Consider the following 15,414-nt stretch of genomic DNA (forward strand, 5'->3'; position numbering starts at 1 on the left):
CGAGCCTGGGGAATACAAAGCAGGACGTGGCGGAGCCGCCTGCAGAGCCATTTCGTGGCCAGTGCTTCTCCCCACACCGCCTGTCCCCAGGGAGGGCTGTAAGCCTGCGGAAACCAGGCCACTCAGGACGGTGCCTGGCTGCCTTGGCCGGGAGACAGCACGTGACTGACAACGAGCATCTCTCAGCGAGGCTGGCAGCGAGAGCTGCAAAGCCTTTGTTATGCCCCTTCCACTCGTGTCCAGCTTTGGGACGTCGCACCAGGGTTGGTCAGATGCAGCCAAAATCCTGCGGGACAGCCCCGGCCACGCACAGCGTGAAGGCTGGCTGTGGCTGCCCTGGGACAGATGATTTCAGGGCAAGCCCCACAGTCTCTTTGCTGAGACATCCTCCCTTGTCAACAGACGTGGGAACAGCTGAGCCACCTCCAGGCCCCTTTGTGGGATGTGGGTGACCCAGCAGCTCAGGGAAGCTGGAACAGGGCTTGGGGAACAAGGATCCTAGAGTCGGGCATCCATGAGCTCTTCCCAAAAACACTTTTCAGGGAGTGCGTCGTCTCTGCTGGAAAGCGCAGGGTGCACACAGGGACCTATGGGGACAGGGGTCTGCCCCCAGCACCATCCCTGCCACCTCCCATGGCTCTCCACCCTCCCCTGGGGTGCTCCGGAGTGCTCTCGGGACATGCTTGCCTGGCTGTTACAAGCGTTTGTTTCCAAGAAGCGGTGAGGCTGGGTGTGATTTCACCCCACAGCACATGCCCAGGACAGGACACAGCCTCAGCACAGCAGCAGAGCAGCACGAGTGTGCAGGAGCACGGCGAGAGCAAGCTGGCAGCCGTGCAAGGGGCCCTGTGCTGTGCCCTGGGCTGGGCAACCCGGCGGAGGAGGAGATGCAGCCCTTGCAGCGGCAGAGGACGGCGGCAGCGAGCACAGCCGCCTGCTTTTGTCACACTTTCCTTTGTCCCAGGCATGTGGCACCCAGCATGGGGCCGCGGCCGTCTGGAGAGCAGTGATGGGGATGGGTGAGCCGGGGGGGAGGCAGAGCCCCAGCTCATCTGCCAGGAGGGTTTTCCGGCTATGGTGGCATCGTATGACTGTACCTCTGCCCTGCCACCCTGGCACAGGCGTGTGAACAGCCAGTTACAGCCTGCGGCAGCTCCTGCTTCCTTATCATCCTGGGCAGGCAGTGGCAAGGCTGATGCCGGTTGGAACCGCCGAGCCGTGGGACAGTGCTGGGTTGGCTCACACAGCCCTGCCACCAGCAGCCACCCAGCAGGGCTAGCCTCCTCCCACCTTCCCAGGGCTAAACACCCCCATGGTTCCCAGCAAGGTGGCCAGGTGCCCATGCCCATGCCTTCAAGATCCCCTTCAGCCTTGCCAGCCCCTCTCGTGGGGCTGGGCTGCCATGAGCAACCCTCCCCTGGCACAGGGTTTCACCGGCACCAGCAAACCCCCTGCCCAAGGAAAGTCTCCATGTTGCCCACAGCTTTCTTGGGCGAAGCGGGACAGAGCTCTGGTGCCAGCGGCATTTCCTGGTGCCCCCAGCAGGCACAGACGGCTGGCCGGAGCGGCGAGGGCCCCGAGCTGGGCTGGGAGGGGAAGCATCTGTTTCACACCGCCACGGGGTTTCCTAAATAGGTCACTGCTTTTTTATAGTCTCTGGGATCTAGAAAAACCAGTTGTTCCGGACAATCCGTGGACCCGCCAGCATCGTTGCAGCAGTGGCTCCCCAGGCACTCGCTGCTGTCCCCCCATGTCCTCATGGGGGGGGACCTGCCCTGGCAGGTGAGGTAGGAGAGCGGTTAGGTAGCCCACCACACCCCGAGCTATACCCCAGGGTCCTGTTCTCTGCCAAGTGACATGTCCCCAGCCATACCCGATGTGGGGTGTGCAGGGGGGGCTTTCCCCACCACCCCGCTCCTGGCCTGGGGTGGCTGCTGGCTCCAGGCTTTGCCTCGGGACCGTTTGCAGCCAGATCCAGTGTTTTCCCTTGGGGGAGCCAGGTGCCCATCTGGGGTCTAGCGGGGTGTGCGGGGCTGTACACCCCTGCACACGCTGTACACCCGCATGCGCCGGCTGCGGCATGGCCTCCTCGGGCTGAGCTCTCCCTCTAGTGGCACCGGGCTCCTGGCAAAGCCTCCGCACTGTCAGGGTGGCCAAAGTCATGGCCAGGGCATGTCCCAGAGTCTGGAGGGAGCTGGGGGGGGGTGACAAGCTCCAGCCTGGTCTCCCCCTCACACAGGGGTGCACGTAGCAGGGTGCGCAGAGAGGATGCCCGGGGGCTTTGCAGGAGTGTTCCCGCCACGAGCCCCACATTTTGGCAGCCCCGCAGAGAGTAGGTGGCCCTGATTCTCCCTTTCCCTGACCCCACATTTGCTGGGACGTGGTCAGCCAGGAGCCAGTGTAAGGCTTTAGGGGCACAGCCCCCCCCAGCTCGGCTTCCCAATTAACCCCCCCAGCTTCACCAACCTCCCTGTCCCCATCCCCACCCCCCTGGGCTCCAGTGCAGTGCATGGCAGCAGCCAGCGAGGGGAAAGGTGTCCTCCCCCCGAGTCCCAGCTTCCCCGCACCATGGCGGAGCCCTGCCCACAGTAGGGGTCCTCCAGGACCCCTCTGGGCCCCCTCAGGCTGGGCTGGGCCGGTGCCATCCCTGCAGCGCGGCCCCACCAGGGTCCCCCTCGGGCCGGGCGCCAGCCCTTGCCGCGGGCAGCGCTGACGGGGCGCTTTGTTTTGTGCTGGCCACCCGGCGGGGAGACAAAAGGGGCAGTCAGACGCGGGCGGCGCATTGTGCTGGCAGCCATGCGCTGAGGCAGCAGCCCGCCCCGCCACCCTCGCCTCGTGACCCCCAAGGGCCCGGGCATGTGCCCACCATGGCACCCTAGGGCCTGCAGCCCTCCCTGAGGGAGCCATGCCTTCCCCCAGGGGAAGGGGAAGCGAGACATGGTTGCCATGGTTACGGCGAGCCCTGAGGCCTAGGGGTGCCTCGTTGCCATGGTTACCGCAGGCCTGAGGCCTCACAAGCCCATGGTGGCTCCCCCCCGGGGAATGGGGCCAGGGCGGTGGCAGCACTGTGTGGAGGCAGCGGGCAAGCACCGGGGCCTGGTGTGGCCATGGGTCCACGGCTGCTGGGCGGTGAACAGGAGGCCCCACACCAGCTCCCACCGAGAGGGGAGCAGCCGCCTCACAGCCCCCCCTTGCCCACCACGGGGCTGCGGTGGGAGGAGGGCGTCCACACCGACATGAAGGCAGGGACCCACCCACCATGGCTGGTGGAGTAAGGCAACAGTGGTGCCCAGCGAGCACCCAGCCGAGCCCACCACCCGCGGGGTCTCACCGGGAGGGTGCCGCACCATCCCCACCGCGCCAACCGGCGCCAGGGCCAGGCCGGTCCCCACGCTCGCCCCGTGACGGCGCGGTGCATTGCCCCTGGAAAATGCCAGAGCAGTCAAACCGTTGAGTCATTTGTGCCCAAGATTATCTGTGCAAACAACCGTCCCGATTATTTTTTTTTTTTATTATCAATTTTTTTTTTTTTCTTTTTTTTCTTTTTCCCTAAGAATGTGGCTCAGACCATGGGGATGAGCAGCTGAAATCTCCGGGGATCAGCGGGACAATGCCAGAGCAAGCATTGTGCTGACGGCTCTGCAAACGCTGGCACCGGCTCCCGGCCAGCAGCACCCTATAAAAGCCGAGCCGCTGAAGTAGGCAAACATTACATGGGCGAAGCAGCAGTAACCGCCTGAGCTAGGTGAGTCCTGGGACCGATCCATACCTCTCCCACCTCGCTCCCGCTGCCGCCAGCCGGCTGGCCGGGCAGACGCCCTTCCTCTTGCCTGGTGGCAAAAGACACCCAGAGGGACCATCGCCATTTCCCATGGCAAAAGACAGGCTCACACGTCCCCGCTGGCAGCTGGGGTGGCTGAGAGCTCCTCTACCATGGGGCACCCCACTCCTGGCACCTGCATGGCCCCAGCCCTTTGCATGGCACCCCGGCTGGCATCGCCCACCATTAGCCAGGGCTGTCCATGGGAGCCCACCGTGCCTCCCAAGGGGGGCATAGCCAGGGCACTGGGGCAGGGAGAAGGGAGCAGGTTGGTCTGTTGGACACCACCAGGTACTGGGCAGCCCATGCCCCTGCCACGGCTCCCCACTCCGCCTCAAGGGTGTTTTTCTGAGTGATGGCCTGGCCTCAGGGAAGGAAAAGGGGGAGCCGGGCACCGTGCCCCAGTGGGTAAGCAGGCTCCATGCCATGGCTGGGGAGAGGGAAGGGGCACCACGGTAGCAAGAAGGGAGCACCCTGCTTTGGATGTGTCCCAGAGACCCTAGCCGTGCCCCCCACCCCATCCTGTGGCTAGTAAGAGGGTCTCGCTTCAACTGGTGTGGCTTGTCCCCAGCAGCAGGGCAGCTGCCTTCAAATGGGCACTGTGGGCAGTGGGCAAAGAACCCTTGCCCGGCCCCATGAGCCCACTGTGGGGATGCAGGGGGGCATACTGCAGTACCAACGGCTTTTCCTTCCTTCTCCAGACACCGTTCCAGCAGCAAAGATGGCTCAGACAAACCCTCTGCCTGTCCCCATGGGCCCATGGAAGGTACGTCCTCGCACCCCTGGTATCTCACCTTTCCCGGTGTGCAGGTGGGGGACAGGGAGAGGGGCAAAGCCAGTCCTCCGGGGCCAGAAAAACTGCACAGTGGGCAGTGAGGTAGGGGGGAGCACCCAAAGCAAGGCACCCCTGTCCTCTGCCCCCAGGACCTTGCCTCCCACCTGCTCAAAACTCCCTGGGTGCTTTTCATAAGCCTCTTTGCAGCACCCTGGCCCAGCCGTGCCCTGCTCTTACCAGTTGCCCTGTGCCAGGCAGTTACAGCAGTCCCTGAAAGCCATGGGCTGTTATTCTCCCTCCCCTGTCGGTGCAGGCAGGCTGGCAGGGTGGGCAGGGGCAGGCACCAAGGCTGCAAAGAGGGTGGTGGGCATGGCGGAGCGAGGTGGGGAGCAGCCGCAAGGACTGGGGGGGACACAGTTCGAGGAGGGGGCCGAGAGAAGCACGTGCGCAAGCGGGGTGCACCCTGCCAAAGCCTGGAGCCGTCGTGGGAGAGTGTCAGCTGCAGCTCCCTGGGGAGTTCCCCCTCGCCCTTTCCCCCGTTAATCCTCTTTGCCCTAGAGCGTTCGGAGCAGAGGCCAGGAGAACCGCCAGCCACAGCCCTGCCACCCACCCATCCCAGAACGGCTCCGCTCCTCTCTCCGGACGGCACCGCTGCCCCGGGAACTGATCTCCGCAGGGGTGAGCAGGAGAGCGGAGCGGGGACCGGCGTGCGGCTCCCCCAACACCAAGGCAGGGCGCCGAGGGGCCAGCAGTGCAGGGATGTGCAGAGGCGTGCGGGGCTGTGTCCCAGCCCAGAGGGGTGCCCGGTGCAGCCTCCGCCGGCTCTTTCCCAGACGGAACGTGACCCTGTCTCCAAGAGATGCTGAATCGCCTGGGGCCACTGCCGAGCAGTTCCCAACTCGGCAGCTCGCTCTCCGTTCCAGATCACCGTGTACGACCAAGAAAACTTCCAGGGCAAGAGGATGGAGTTTACTTCGGCCTGTCCAAACATCATGGAGTGCGGCTTTGACAACATCCGCTCCCTGAAGGTGGAGTGCGGCGCGTAAGTACCTGGCTGCCAGCGGCGGGGATGCTTTCCCAGGTGGGTTGGTGGGGTGCCTGAGTGGGGCTGAGTGTCCTCGCTCTGCTTGGCTGCAGCCAAGCACAACAGCTGGGGGAAGCCAGGCATGGGGGATCCCACCCTGCCAGGGCAGAGCAGCCAGCCCTGGGCAGCACTGACACAGACAGAGGGCCAGAGAACGGCGGCAACGCCTTTGGCATCATCCAAAACTGCCTTCTGCTGTCTGAGAGCAGCCAGGTTTGGAGCTCCCTGGTGCCCTGCAGGGATGCTGCAAAGATTGGTGCTCGCTCAGCAAGTGGCTCTTAAGCTCAGCTTGGTCCCCATCTGCCTCTGTAACCCCATGAAGAACCACTTTTCTTGCCCCAGGGCCCAGCCCTGCTCTGGCCCGTGCTCTCCCCACACCTTGCAGCTCCCCAGGGCCAGAGCAGAGCCTTCCCACAGCCTGCACTGGGCTGCCCCCATTGCTGACAGGGGTAGGGATCAGAGCTGGGCTTCTCCCTGCGCATGGGAATCTTCCCTGGCACAGGCAAGAAATCTCCGGAGCTGCTCTGAGACGCCGTGTGTAAGGAGCGGTCCCCACGGCAAGCATCCCGCTGGGGCCGGGGAAGCAGACAAGATAGATTTGCGATGCTATATTTAGGATTTGTAATGCTAATGGGATTACAGCGGCATGCGTGCTCACGCCGTAATCAGCTCGCTGCTCCAGTTGACGTGTTCCTAATCAGGCTGGTCACCTTGCACGGGGGAGACCGACTGCGGGACACGGGACTGGGGCTCAGTTTGGGTCAGTGGCAAGAGGCTCTCGACCCCCCACCCCGGCTCAGGTGCCCCTCAGCACCCCACATACCTCATAAGCAGGGGGTCTGTGGGCTGCAGAGCCTGTGCCGTTCTCCTTCCAGCCCCCAGTCCAGCCTCTGCCTCCCCACTCTGCTCGGCTGTGGCTGTCCCGTCCCCAGTCCCTGTAAGAGGACATGCTCAGGAAGGTCCCCACCTTGGGGACAGGCAGGCTCTCGTGTGGGCAGCAGCAGGGCTTGGAAAACGTGTGCTATGGGGCAGAGGCACCCCTCTCACCCCTCCATGTTTGTTTTCAGTGAAGAGGGGGACTCAAAAAGAGTGAAAGGCAACAGCTCCCTGCCCTGCCCGCAGCCAGATGGGTTCTGCCTGGTTTTAGGCATTAGGAATTCAGGTCTTTCCAGCTGTGCCAGGTTGTAATTGGCAAACAAGTAAGAAACGAGGCCTTTGGGAGAGAAGGGCAGCCAGGGGTGTCCTGTGGCATCCTAACACGATGCCGATCTGTGTCAATAACCACAGAGCGTTAGGAGAAAGCGAGGTGCCCTCACAGGCTGGGCTCCTTGAGGAAGGGTCCCCACCACCTGCCGCAGCCAGGGGATGCAGCCTGGGGTGCCCCACAGGCACCAGACACGGTTACACGTTCCCCGGCTGCTCTGCCCACATCCAGCACCACTTCCTTTCCTCCCGGAGCTGCGGGCAGAGGCCAGACACCAACCTTCTCCTTGCACCTCCATCCGTGCCCCGGTGCCAGCCCCGAGCAGGAGGCCCAGAGCTGCCACAGGAAGCCCTGGCAGCCCTTGCTCTGTTTTTGCAGCTGGGTCGGTTACGAGCACACCGGCTTCTGCGGGCAGCAGTTCATCCTGGAGAGGGGAGAGTACCCGCGCTGGGACGCCTGGAGCGGCAGCAACGCCTACCACATCGAGCGCCTGATGTCCTTCCGCCCCGTCTGCTCCGCTGTGAGTGTCCCGGCTCCCTCGGAGCTCTCACATCCCGGATCCCTGTAAAATGTCCCAGGCAACAACAGCAGGCCAAGGGAGCGAGGTTAGGAAGGGCAAACACAGCCATGCTGGGTGGCAGAGGCTCCTCAGGGTGGGCTCAGCTCTTCACCCCCACACCCAGCAGGATTTGCTGTTGCCGTCTTGTTTTCCTAAAACTTTTACGGGAACTTTTGGGCCAGCTGTACACAACCAGAGCTTGGGGACAGCCAGCCTGAGATGGCAGCTGTGGCATAGCTGTCACTGACATCTCCCATGACATCCCCTGCCCCATCCTGGCCCAGCATCACCCCGCTGAGCACCCCACACATCTGGGCTTTGGGAAAAGCAGCCTCCCCTGCAAAAACCAGCCCAGGGTCAGCCCCCCCTCCCCGGGTCTGTGCCCACAAACCCCAGGAAACCCTCTAAGAAAACACCATAAGGAGGGACAGCCATTGCCCTGCCATCCCCATCCACACCAGGGAGGGAGCACCGTCCCCCCCTCACCCCTTGCTCTTCCCCCCCCAGAATCACAAGGAATCCAAGATCACCATCTTTGAGAAAGACAACTTCATCGGCCGCCAGTGGGAGTTCGGCGATGACTACCCCTCGCTGCAGGCCATGGGCTGGGCCAACAACGAAGTGGGCTCCATGAAGATCCAGTGTGGCGCGTAAGTGACAGGCAAAGGGCCGCAGGCAGTAGGGACAAGCCACTGCCATCACTGTGGTACCACAGCTGGAGGGGGGACACCCTGTAACCCCCTTGGCTTACCTCTTGTCCCCCTTACGGCCACCTGACGACTCCTTTTCTTCCAGCTGGGTTTGCTACCAGTATCCCGGGTACCGTGGCTACCAGTACGTCCTGGAGGCTGACCACCACGGAGGAGACTACAAGCACTGGAGAGAGTGGGGTTCACATGCCCAGACCTCCCAGATCCAATCCATCAGGCGTGTCCAGCAGTAGCTCCCCACTTTCCGGTACATCTCTGCAAGGTTTCCAAAGCTCACCGGCTCCCTTTTGGTGCTAATACTCCCCTCCCGAAATAACCACCCCTTCTTGTACTGCAACTGCTTATGGGACAACACTCCCGAATGGTACCACCTGCCACAATTGCCAATAAATGTGACTGAAAGAAAAAGATAAACTGACTCAGTTGTTGTTTGCTGTTGCGTGTTTGGGATTGAAGTCACACATCCCTGTCCCAGTAGCAGTGACCAGACTCCTCCCTGCCCAGTTTAAGCAGGACCGAAGCCCAGTGTGGCTCACGCCAAGGCAAGTTCACCCCCAAACCGTCTCACACGCTCAAATCCTCAGTCGCTGTGGCTTCCTTTCCTCCCTGCCCTCCCCTTCCCCAGTCAAGGTGAAGAACACCCCACTCCCAGCCCCACACCAGCACCGGGCACCCACAGCCGCGTGTTCCGCGCTGCTGTAGCCTTTGTGGCCAGTGTCACCAGACCCGAGAGACCCAAAGTCGAGCCGTCAGCCACGCAGCATCCCGGGGGGCCAAGGGCTGCTCCCCGAGAACGCAAAAAAGAAAGTCACACTGACACCCACAAACTTTAAAATTTTTATTCAACAATTTACATCACTTATTGTCTGTCTTAACGTATTCGATCTACACAAATTTCTTTTTTTTTTTCCTGATAAAATAATAAAATTTGGATAAATTTTGAAGACCTGTTGGTGCAGAATAAACAAAATTTCAGGTAACCTTTTTTTTTTTTTTTTTTTTTTCCTTTTTTTAAACATTTAGTGTGAAGTATGACATCATTGGTAAAGATACATCATGCCATTACAGCTCATGGACATTACCTATCCTTACAGTCCGTGACATCACCCATACCAGCGCAAGGGGCTGCGCCGGACACAGCTACAGCAGGTATTACACTAACTCTTCTAAGCCACCCTCTCACCACCGGGAAAACGCCGACGCCTTTTCCAGCCGGGCACACAGAGTGCATTAAACCTAATCGGAAATACCGGGGCGGGGGAAGAAGAGAAGAAAACGAAGACTACCCTTTACCCATCCGTGTGGTCGCACACTACAACACCGACGACAAAGAGGGGCTGCCCCTCTCCGCGGGTCAGAGGTAATTCAGCTCCTGAGCAGGTAAGAGCACAACCCCTCGCAGCGATTTTAATACACACCAGGAAACCGAACGAAATGAGAACTTATCGACGGGGCGGGGGGGTTTGAGGGGGTGGGGATGGGGGGCAGGAGAGGAGACGGCTCCAGCCCCAGCTCGGAGTCGAAGTGCGCGGTTGTGTTTTCGCGCCTCCCTTAACACTGAAATATTCAGGGAAAGGGGGGAGAGAGGGGCATCTGTCCCCCCCAGTAAACAAGTTGAGGACCTTCAGAGGCTGGCGAGCCGCTGAAGGTGTGTAAGTACACGTGTGATGGTAGATAGAAAAGCAGCCCTGTTCTGTATGAAAAAAAAGCTGTCAAGTTAGTACAAATTTCTGCCATGGTGAAGGGAACACGAGGAGAAAGCTGTCAGGGTCCTTCTCCCATCACAAAATCCCGCCTCTCCTGCACAAAGGCTCTGGGCTAAGCAACAAGTTTCCAAAGGTGGTACCTGCAACCCAACGCACCCAACTCATGAAAACAAAACCGAAATAAAGCTCTCGCCCCGGAGACCGGCGGGAGCCCACCCTCCGCTCCGGCGGGCCGTGGACCACAGCCCCCGTGGCAGGGAGAGCCTGTCCCTCCCGCCTCACAGTGGGAATACGCAACGGTAGGGTTTCTCTGCGGTTCAATTTGTCATTAGAAGCCTCGAGTTTGCCCGCGCCACCAGCCTGCGACGCGGCCGACCCATCTCCATCCCCTCCTCAAAGCTGCTGCGGCGGGATGCCGGCAGGTACCACCGCCGCACTCCCCACCAGAGGAAAAAAGGGCACTCGTTCATCCGAACAGTACGAAGTGTATCTGAAACACAAGCCAGCACACCCCGCTCCCTCCAATTCAATTACTAAAGTAGGCTCTTTAAAATAAAAAAATAATATATATATTTATATAGCTATACAGAGAGATACAGAGAAAGCAAAGGAGAGAGATAGGCTACTAAAAAAATCAAGAAGCGCCAGTTTTCTGCTACAGCTGTCAGCAAAGAACTGTCACCTTACATCATACCCTCCGAGATGGTGAAGATAACGCAGGCAATGACAGCACAGGAATGCAAAAGAGGGCAGATAAGTCACTTCTGGTAATGAGACACAAATTAAACTTTCAAAACATGTGCATAGCTTTATTCATCTGCTTCAAACTAACCTTTTCACGGAGCTTCAGCGAAACCCGAGTGTGCAAAATGCATTTCTAAAAAATAATGCAAGCAAGCTTTCACATTTACAGTGGCAGAAGTACGGAAAGACTCGGACAGAAATCACACTTTGGGGCGAGTGAGTCGGGAGAGAGATGAAGAAACAAGAATTGCACAGCTTCGTATTCTGAGTCACTGACTGCAAACATAAGCATTTCTATGTCGTTAACTTTAAGCAAGGTGTGTGTTTACTCCTCCTTTACAAAGAAAATAAAACTGAAAAAAACCCACAGTAACAAGAACCACAACCTGGAAGGGGAATAACATCCCCCCCCCTCGGGTAACGGGGTCCCCGGTGCCGCAGAGAGCCCTAACTCCAGAGCAAAGCCGGTTCCAGACCCTCATGTGTTTTGGCTTTGCAGGCAAAGCTCGGCAATGATTATTTCTGTCCGCAGGAGAACAGCAAAGCAGCTTCTCTTTCTCCCCCCCGCCAAGTCCCCTCCAAAGTCACAGAAAACGGCTCGTGTTAGGAAAGGAAAGGTGCCACCCCACAGGACATCGTCCCCAAACTGTAAGACAGCCGCTAGGCAGGCTCGAGTCTGAGGCTCGTTTCCACCGGATGGGTGACCGGGACAGTGACCAGCCCCGGACTGTAGATGGGGCACGGCCATCGCGCTGCCGGCCAGGAGCCCGGCTGTCCCACGCCACCCCCCAGCAGCTCACACACCACCACAAACGCTCCTCAGCGAGACTAAGCACACACGCAAGGCACATTTAGTCAGATGTACACACACACGCGTGTGTGTAAAAGAGCAAACGCTGGCTAAAAAGAAAAAAAAATAAAAATGCTGAAAAAACTAATTAAACAGGCAGAGTTCTGGCCTATGGTATTTATATACTATTTTCCAGGCAGCTGTAATCCCCGAGCGTTTTTCCTACATGACTTTAGACCTTCCTTACTCTTCCCTCACTTTACAGAGGTACTTTGTTTTCCTAAAGGATCTTCGCTAAGTAGTCAAGTAAATTCCCTTTTTTCTCCTCCTCCTTCATGGAATGCATTCCCCCATGGTGGTCCAGCTGTGACCCACGAAGACAAGAGGTTCTGGACGTGCCGGTGCCCCGCGGCAGCACCTCGATGCAGCGAGGACCTTCCTCCACTACTTTTAACGCCTCAGCCGTCAGGTTTTGGCTGGGCAGATGGCCGGGCATCGCTTTTTTTCTTGGAAAACATCCAACTCCGGGCACCAACCGCTCCCCGGCACCCGCGGGCAGCTGGAGAAGGAGCCTAGTGCTCCCTCACGGGCAGGAAGGAGGCCAAGCAATGGTTAATACTGCTGGTTAACTTCACATTGAGATAAAGCATTAAAAAGATCTTTTCGCAGAGATGAGCGATTTCCTTCCAAAGACAGATTCAAACAGAAAACAAAAATACTAAAACCGGAGACGAGACAGGAGTCGATTGGGATTTTTCTACCTTACAAGTTACTCAGGCATCTTTCCTGCACCACCAGCCATCGGGGAAGGAGAAGTTGAAAACCTCAGGGATTTGCACTACCCTTCCAATAGCAGCTTGAGAAAAGGAACGAGAGAAAGGAAGAAAAAAAAAAAAAACAATAATAAAAAATAAAAATGCACAGTGTTCTCTCAAGTTAAAAGAGTTCTCCTTTGCTTGCGTTTGCATAGAAATTCCCGTAGGTCAGCACCAAATTCAGGTACAGCCCTCTCCTACGCCCCGGCTCCCCCCGGCCCGACGCTGCCCGCAGGGTTAGTGGCTGTGTTACAGGAGGGTTCAACCATCCGCAGAGGAACTACATGGTCATGTGAAAAGAAAAAAAAAAAAAAAAAAAAAGAACAACAAAAAACCCCACAAAAAAGTGCATCACACATTCTTGATTTTCAGGGTTACTTATAGCAGCAGCAGCATTAATCCAAGACAATGAACAGTTGTCGATTCATTCTTAAATGCAGCAACACTTAATGAAATGTCTTCAAGGAAGGTCATAAGAGGGTCCTTCTCAAAAGGATAAAAATGAAAATTAGACTATTCAATATAGACAAAAAGGAGATAAAACAAAAATTAAAGACACAATCTTATTTACATTAAAAAAACATTCTTGTTAAAATATCTTTACAACACCTAAGCAAAAAAATATGTATTTTAAGAATAAAGCAGAAACTCCTAAAGCAGTATCCATTTTTGGAACCCTTATTTAGCACCTGAGGAAAGACCGTATGGAAAGCAGACAGGTTTATTTTTTTTGTTGGTTTTTTTTTTTTTTTTTAAGAAAACTGTAAGTTGTGTGTTTGCTAAACGTTCATATGTTCGCAGTACACAAGTTTCATACCACAGAAAGAAATGAACTATTTATGTGTTGTTTTTTTATTCTTCTTTTTAAAGATACTCTACTCATTAATAAGGCTGTAGAAAAGGGATACTGCTATCTTACAAAATGGCTTTAGAGCTCTGGACACGTTGTATGAAGCTTTCTGATTAACAGTCAAGATAAATACAGCTCAGCATCCCCTGGTGAAAGCACCAGGATGACTTTTTCTCCTGTCCCAGGACAGAGAGCAGCCCAACACCCCCAGCAGCGTGCTCCGAGGGTCTCATGCCCCCAACACGAGGCCACCGAGGAGCTCTCCTGTACCTCCCCAGATGTCCGCTCCTTTGGCGTCTCGCTGCTGAGCGATGCCACTTTTGAGGATCTCGAGCAGGACACGAGGAAGCCAGCCTTACCCTGTGGTGTAACACGGATTGTGCAAATGTCTAAAGCTCTGTTATCTCTGGAAGGCAGCGCGTCCGGCAGCGCAGACCCAGATCTTCTGCCCCTTCCCACCAACCCAGGTTCCTGCTTCTCAACTGCTTGCGCCAGGGCTTTTTCACACGGAAAAAAAAAAAAAAAAACGCTCTCATGGTGGCCAAAGCTAAAATTACTCTGACTTCTTGGGCTACTCCACCACGCCAGCGCTCCTCCAGCCCTTGCCCTCCTCCTGCCTTATGCACCGGTGTGAAAATGTGTTAGCAGCTTGAAATTAGGTGTAGCCTTGTTCTCTCCCCTCCTGACCTCGACCATCTCCCTTGTACACAGCCTCTGCAAGGAAAACAAACCACTATGGACATATGCACAGAAAAATCTTCTAGGGACAAGACTGCTGAAAGCTTCGGACACCATAGCCATGTACTGAAAAATGCTGAATCAAGAGCAAAAACTGAACACACAGGAAAACTACCAGCAATCCTGAAAGACACCTATGAATGCCATGGCTCCCAGGTGTCCTTGAAGTCACCCACTGGCCACTTCTGGAAAGGATGCCATCATGCTACAGGAACACTCTCTTGAAGGTTAAAGAGCACTAATTACACACGAAACTGAGAGGACAACTTCTATCTTTTTTTCTTTTTTTCCCAAGCAGGATGTGATTTTCCTTCTAATTTAGCTGGCCAATTCACCCACCGCCCACTCCCAGCCACCAAACAGCTGGCATACTTGCAAGCTAACGAGAATTGGGTATCTCTTCCACATTTCAGAGAAGCTCACAGCAGCTATGAAAGGCAAACAGCGGGATTTATGGTTCAGAAAGGGCGATGGTTTGAAGTGGGTTAGTGACAGAAACCATCGCCTGGAGCTCTCCCCACATTGTCAAAGAGACGAGAGATTTCTAACATCAGAAACAAGTTTCACGGATAACTGAGGTGGGTTTAAACCAAAATTGAACTCCAACCAAACCTTGAAAGCCATCGTGCTGCCACCGGCCGGGTGGAGTGAGAGGGAGCAGAGAGACAAGAGGTCCCCAAACCACCATCACCGGAGACGGGAGCAGCTTTTAAATCCTCTCTTGGAGTGGAGGAACCACTCCCTGACCCACCAAAGAGAAAGCAGACCCAGACGTGCACTGGATGCAGCTGGTGGAACCCACTCCAGCCCACGCTGAACGAGACCCTGGTCAAGAGACACCCGACAGGACCTGCAGGCAGAGGATGAGCGGTGGGGAAAGATCAGAGGAGAAAGGAGACAGCCCCTGCCCCTGCAGGAATCCTTACTCCAATGAATAGAAACTCTGGGAACTGGAGGAAAGGGACTCATCGGACCCACACCGGGAACAGAAACGGGAGAGCAGCCTTAACCTGAATTAGTATCTCCATAGCTAATAAAAAAATAGGTCACGATTTCACCCTTAGTGCCACTTCCCGATACTACACGTTATTTAAGGGTTTTTGTTTTAAAACTTTACTCAGTGTAATGAAAACAATGGCACAAATAAATACACGCTCGCTCTCCTTCGGCGAGCGGGATGCTCGCACACAGACACCCTGGGGGGCAGACCCGGCAGAGGAGGCTGCTGCACCCCCTCCCGGACCGTATTTGGTTTATGCTACAGTACTAATACTCTGAGTCAAACAAAAAACAACGACGACAAAAAAAAAACACAACCAAAAACATGAGACTTATCAGTAACACCTTAGCATTATTTAAATGTGCTAAATTAGTCACAGCTCAATTTCAGGGTTTGTGGTTTGTTTTTTTTTTTTTTCTTTCTTTTTTTTTTTTTTTATAAGTTTACACAAAAATAATCAGAAAACAGATTAAATCTTAAGATATTTTTAATAAGTGCTCAGTAAAGAATTGTGTGAGGACTTTGGGAGGACTGCAGATAGCGACAGGGTGAGTTACACGACTGCACAAGAAAGTTTCTTCCATGGTCCTGCCTGGCTCTAGGCAATAGTCTATCCCAG

General features: G+C 56.1%; 1 protein-coding gene across 1 annotated transcript; it reads left to right on the forward strand.

The window, feature by feature from the left end:
* Positions 1-3,713: 3,713 nt before the first annotated feature.
* Positions 3,714-8,385, forward strand: CRYBA1 (crystallin beta A1). Its single transcript, XM_074160679.1, is given in 8 exon segments — positions 3,714-3,731; positions 3,733-3,745; positions 4,522-4,586; positions 5,154-5,273; positions 5,519-5,637; positions 7,262-7,403; positions 7,950-8,092; positions 8,238-8,385. Coding segments are annotated over 8 exon segments (768 nt in total).
* The last annotated feature ends 7,029 nt before the right edge of the window (positions 8,386-15,414 follow it).

This window comes from Numenius arquata, chromosome 18 (assembly GCF_964106895.1).
Source record: "Numenius arquata chromosome 18, bNumArq3.hap1.1, whole genome shotgun sequence".
Taxonomy (NCBI): domain Eukaryota; kingdom Metazoa; phylum Chordata; class Aves; order Charadriiformes; family Scolopacidae; genus Numenius; species Numenius arquata.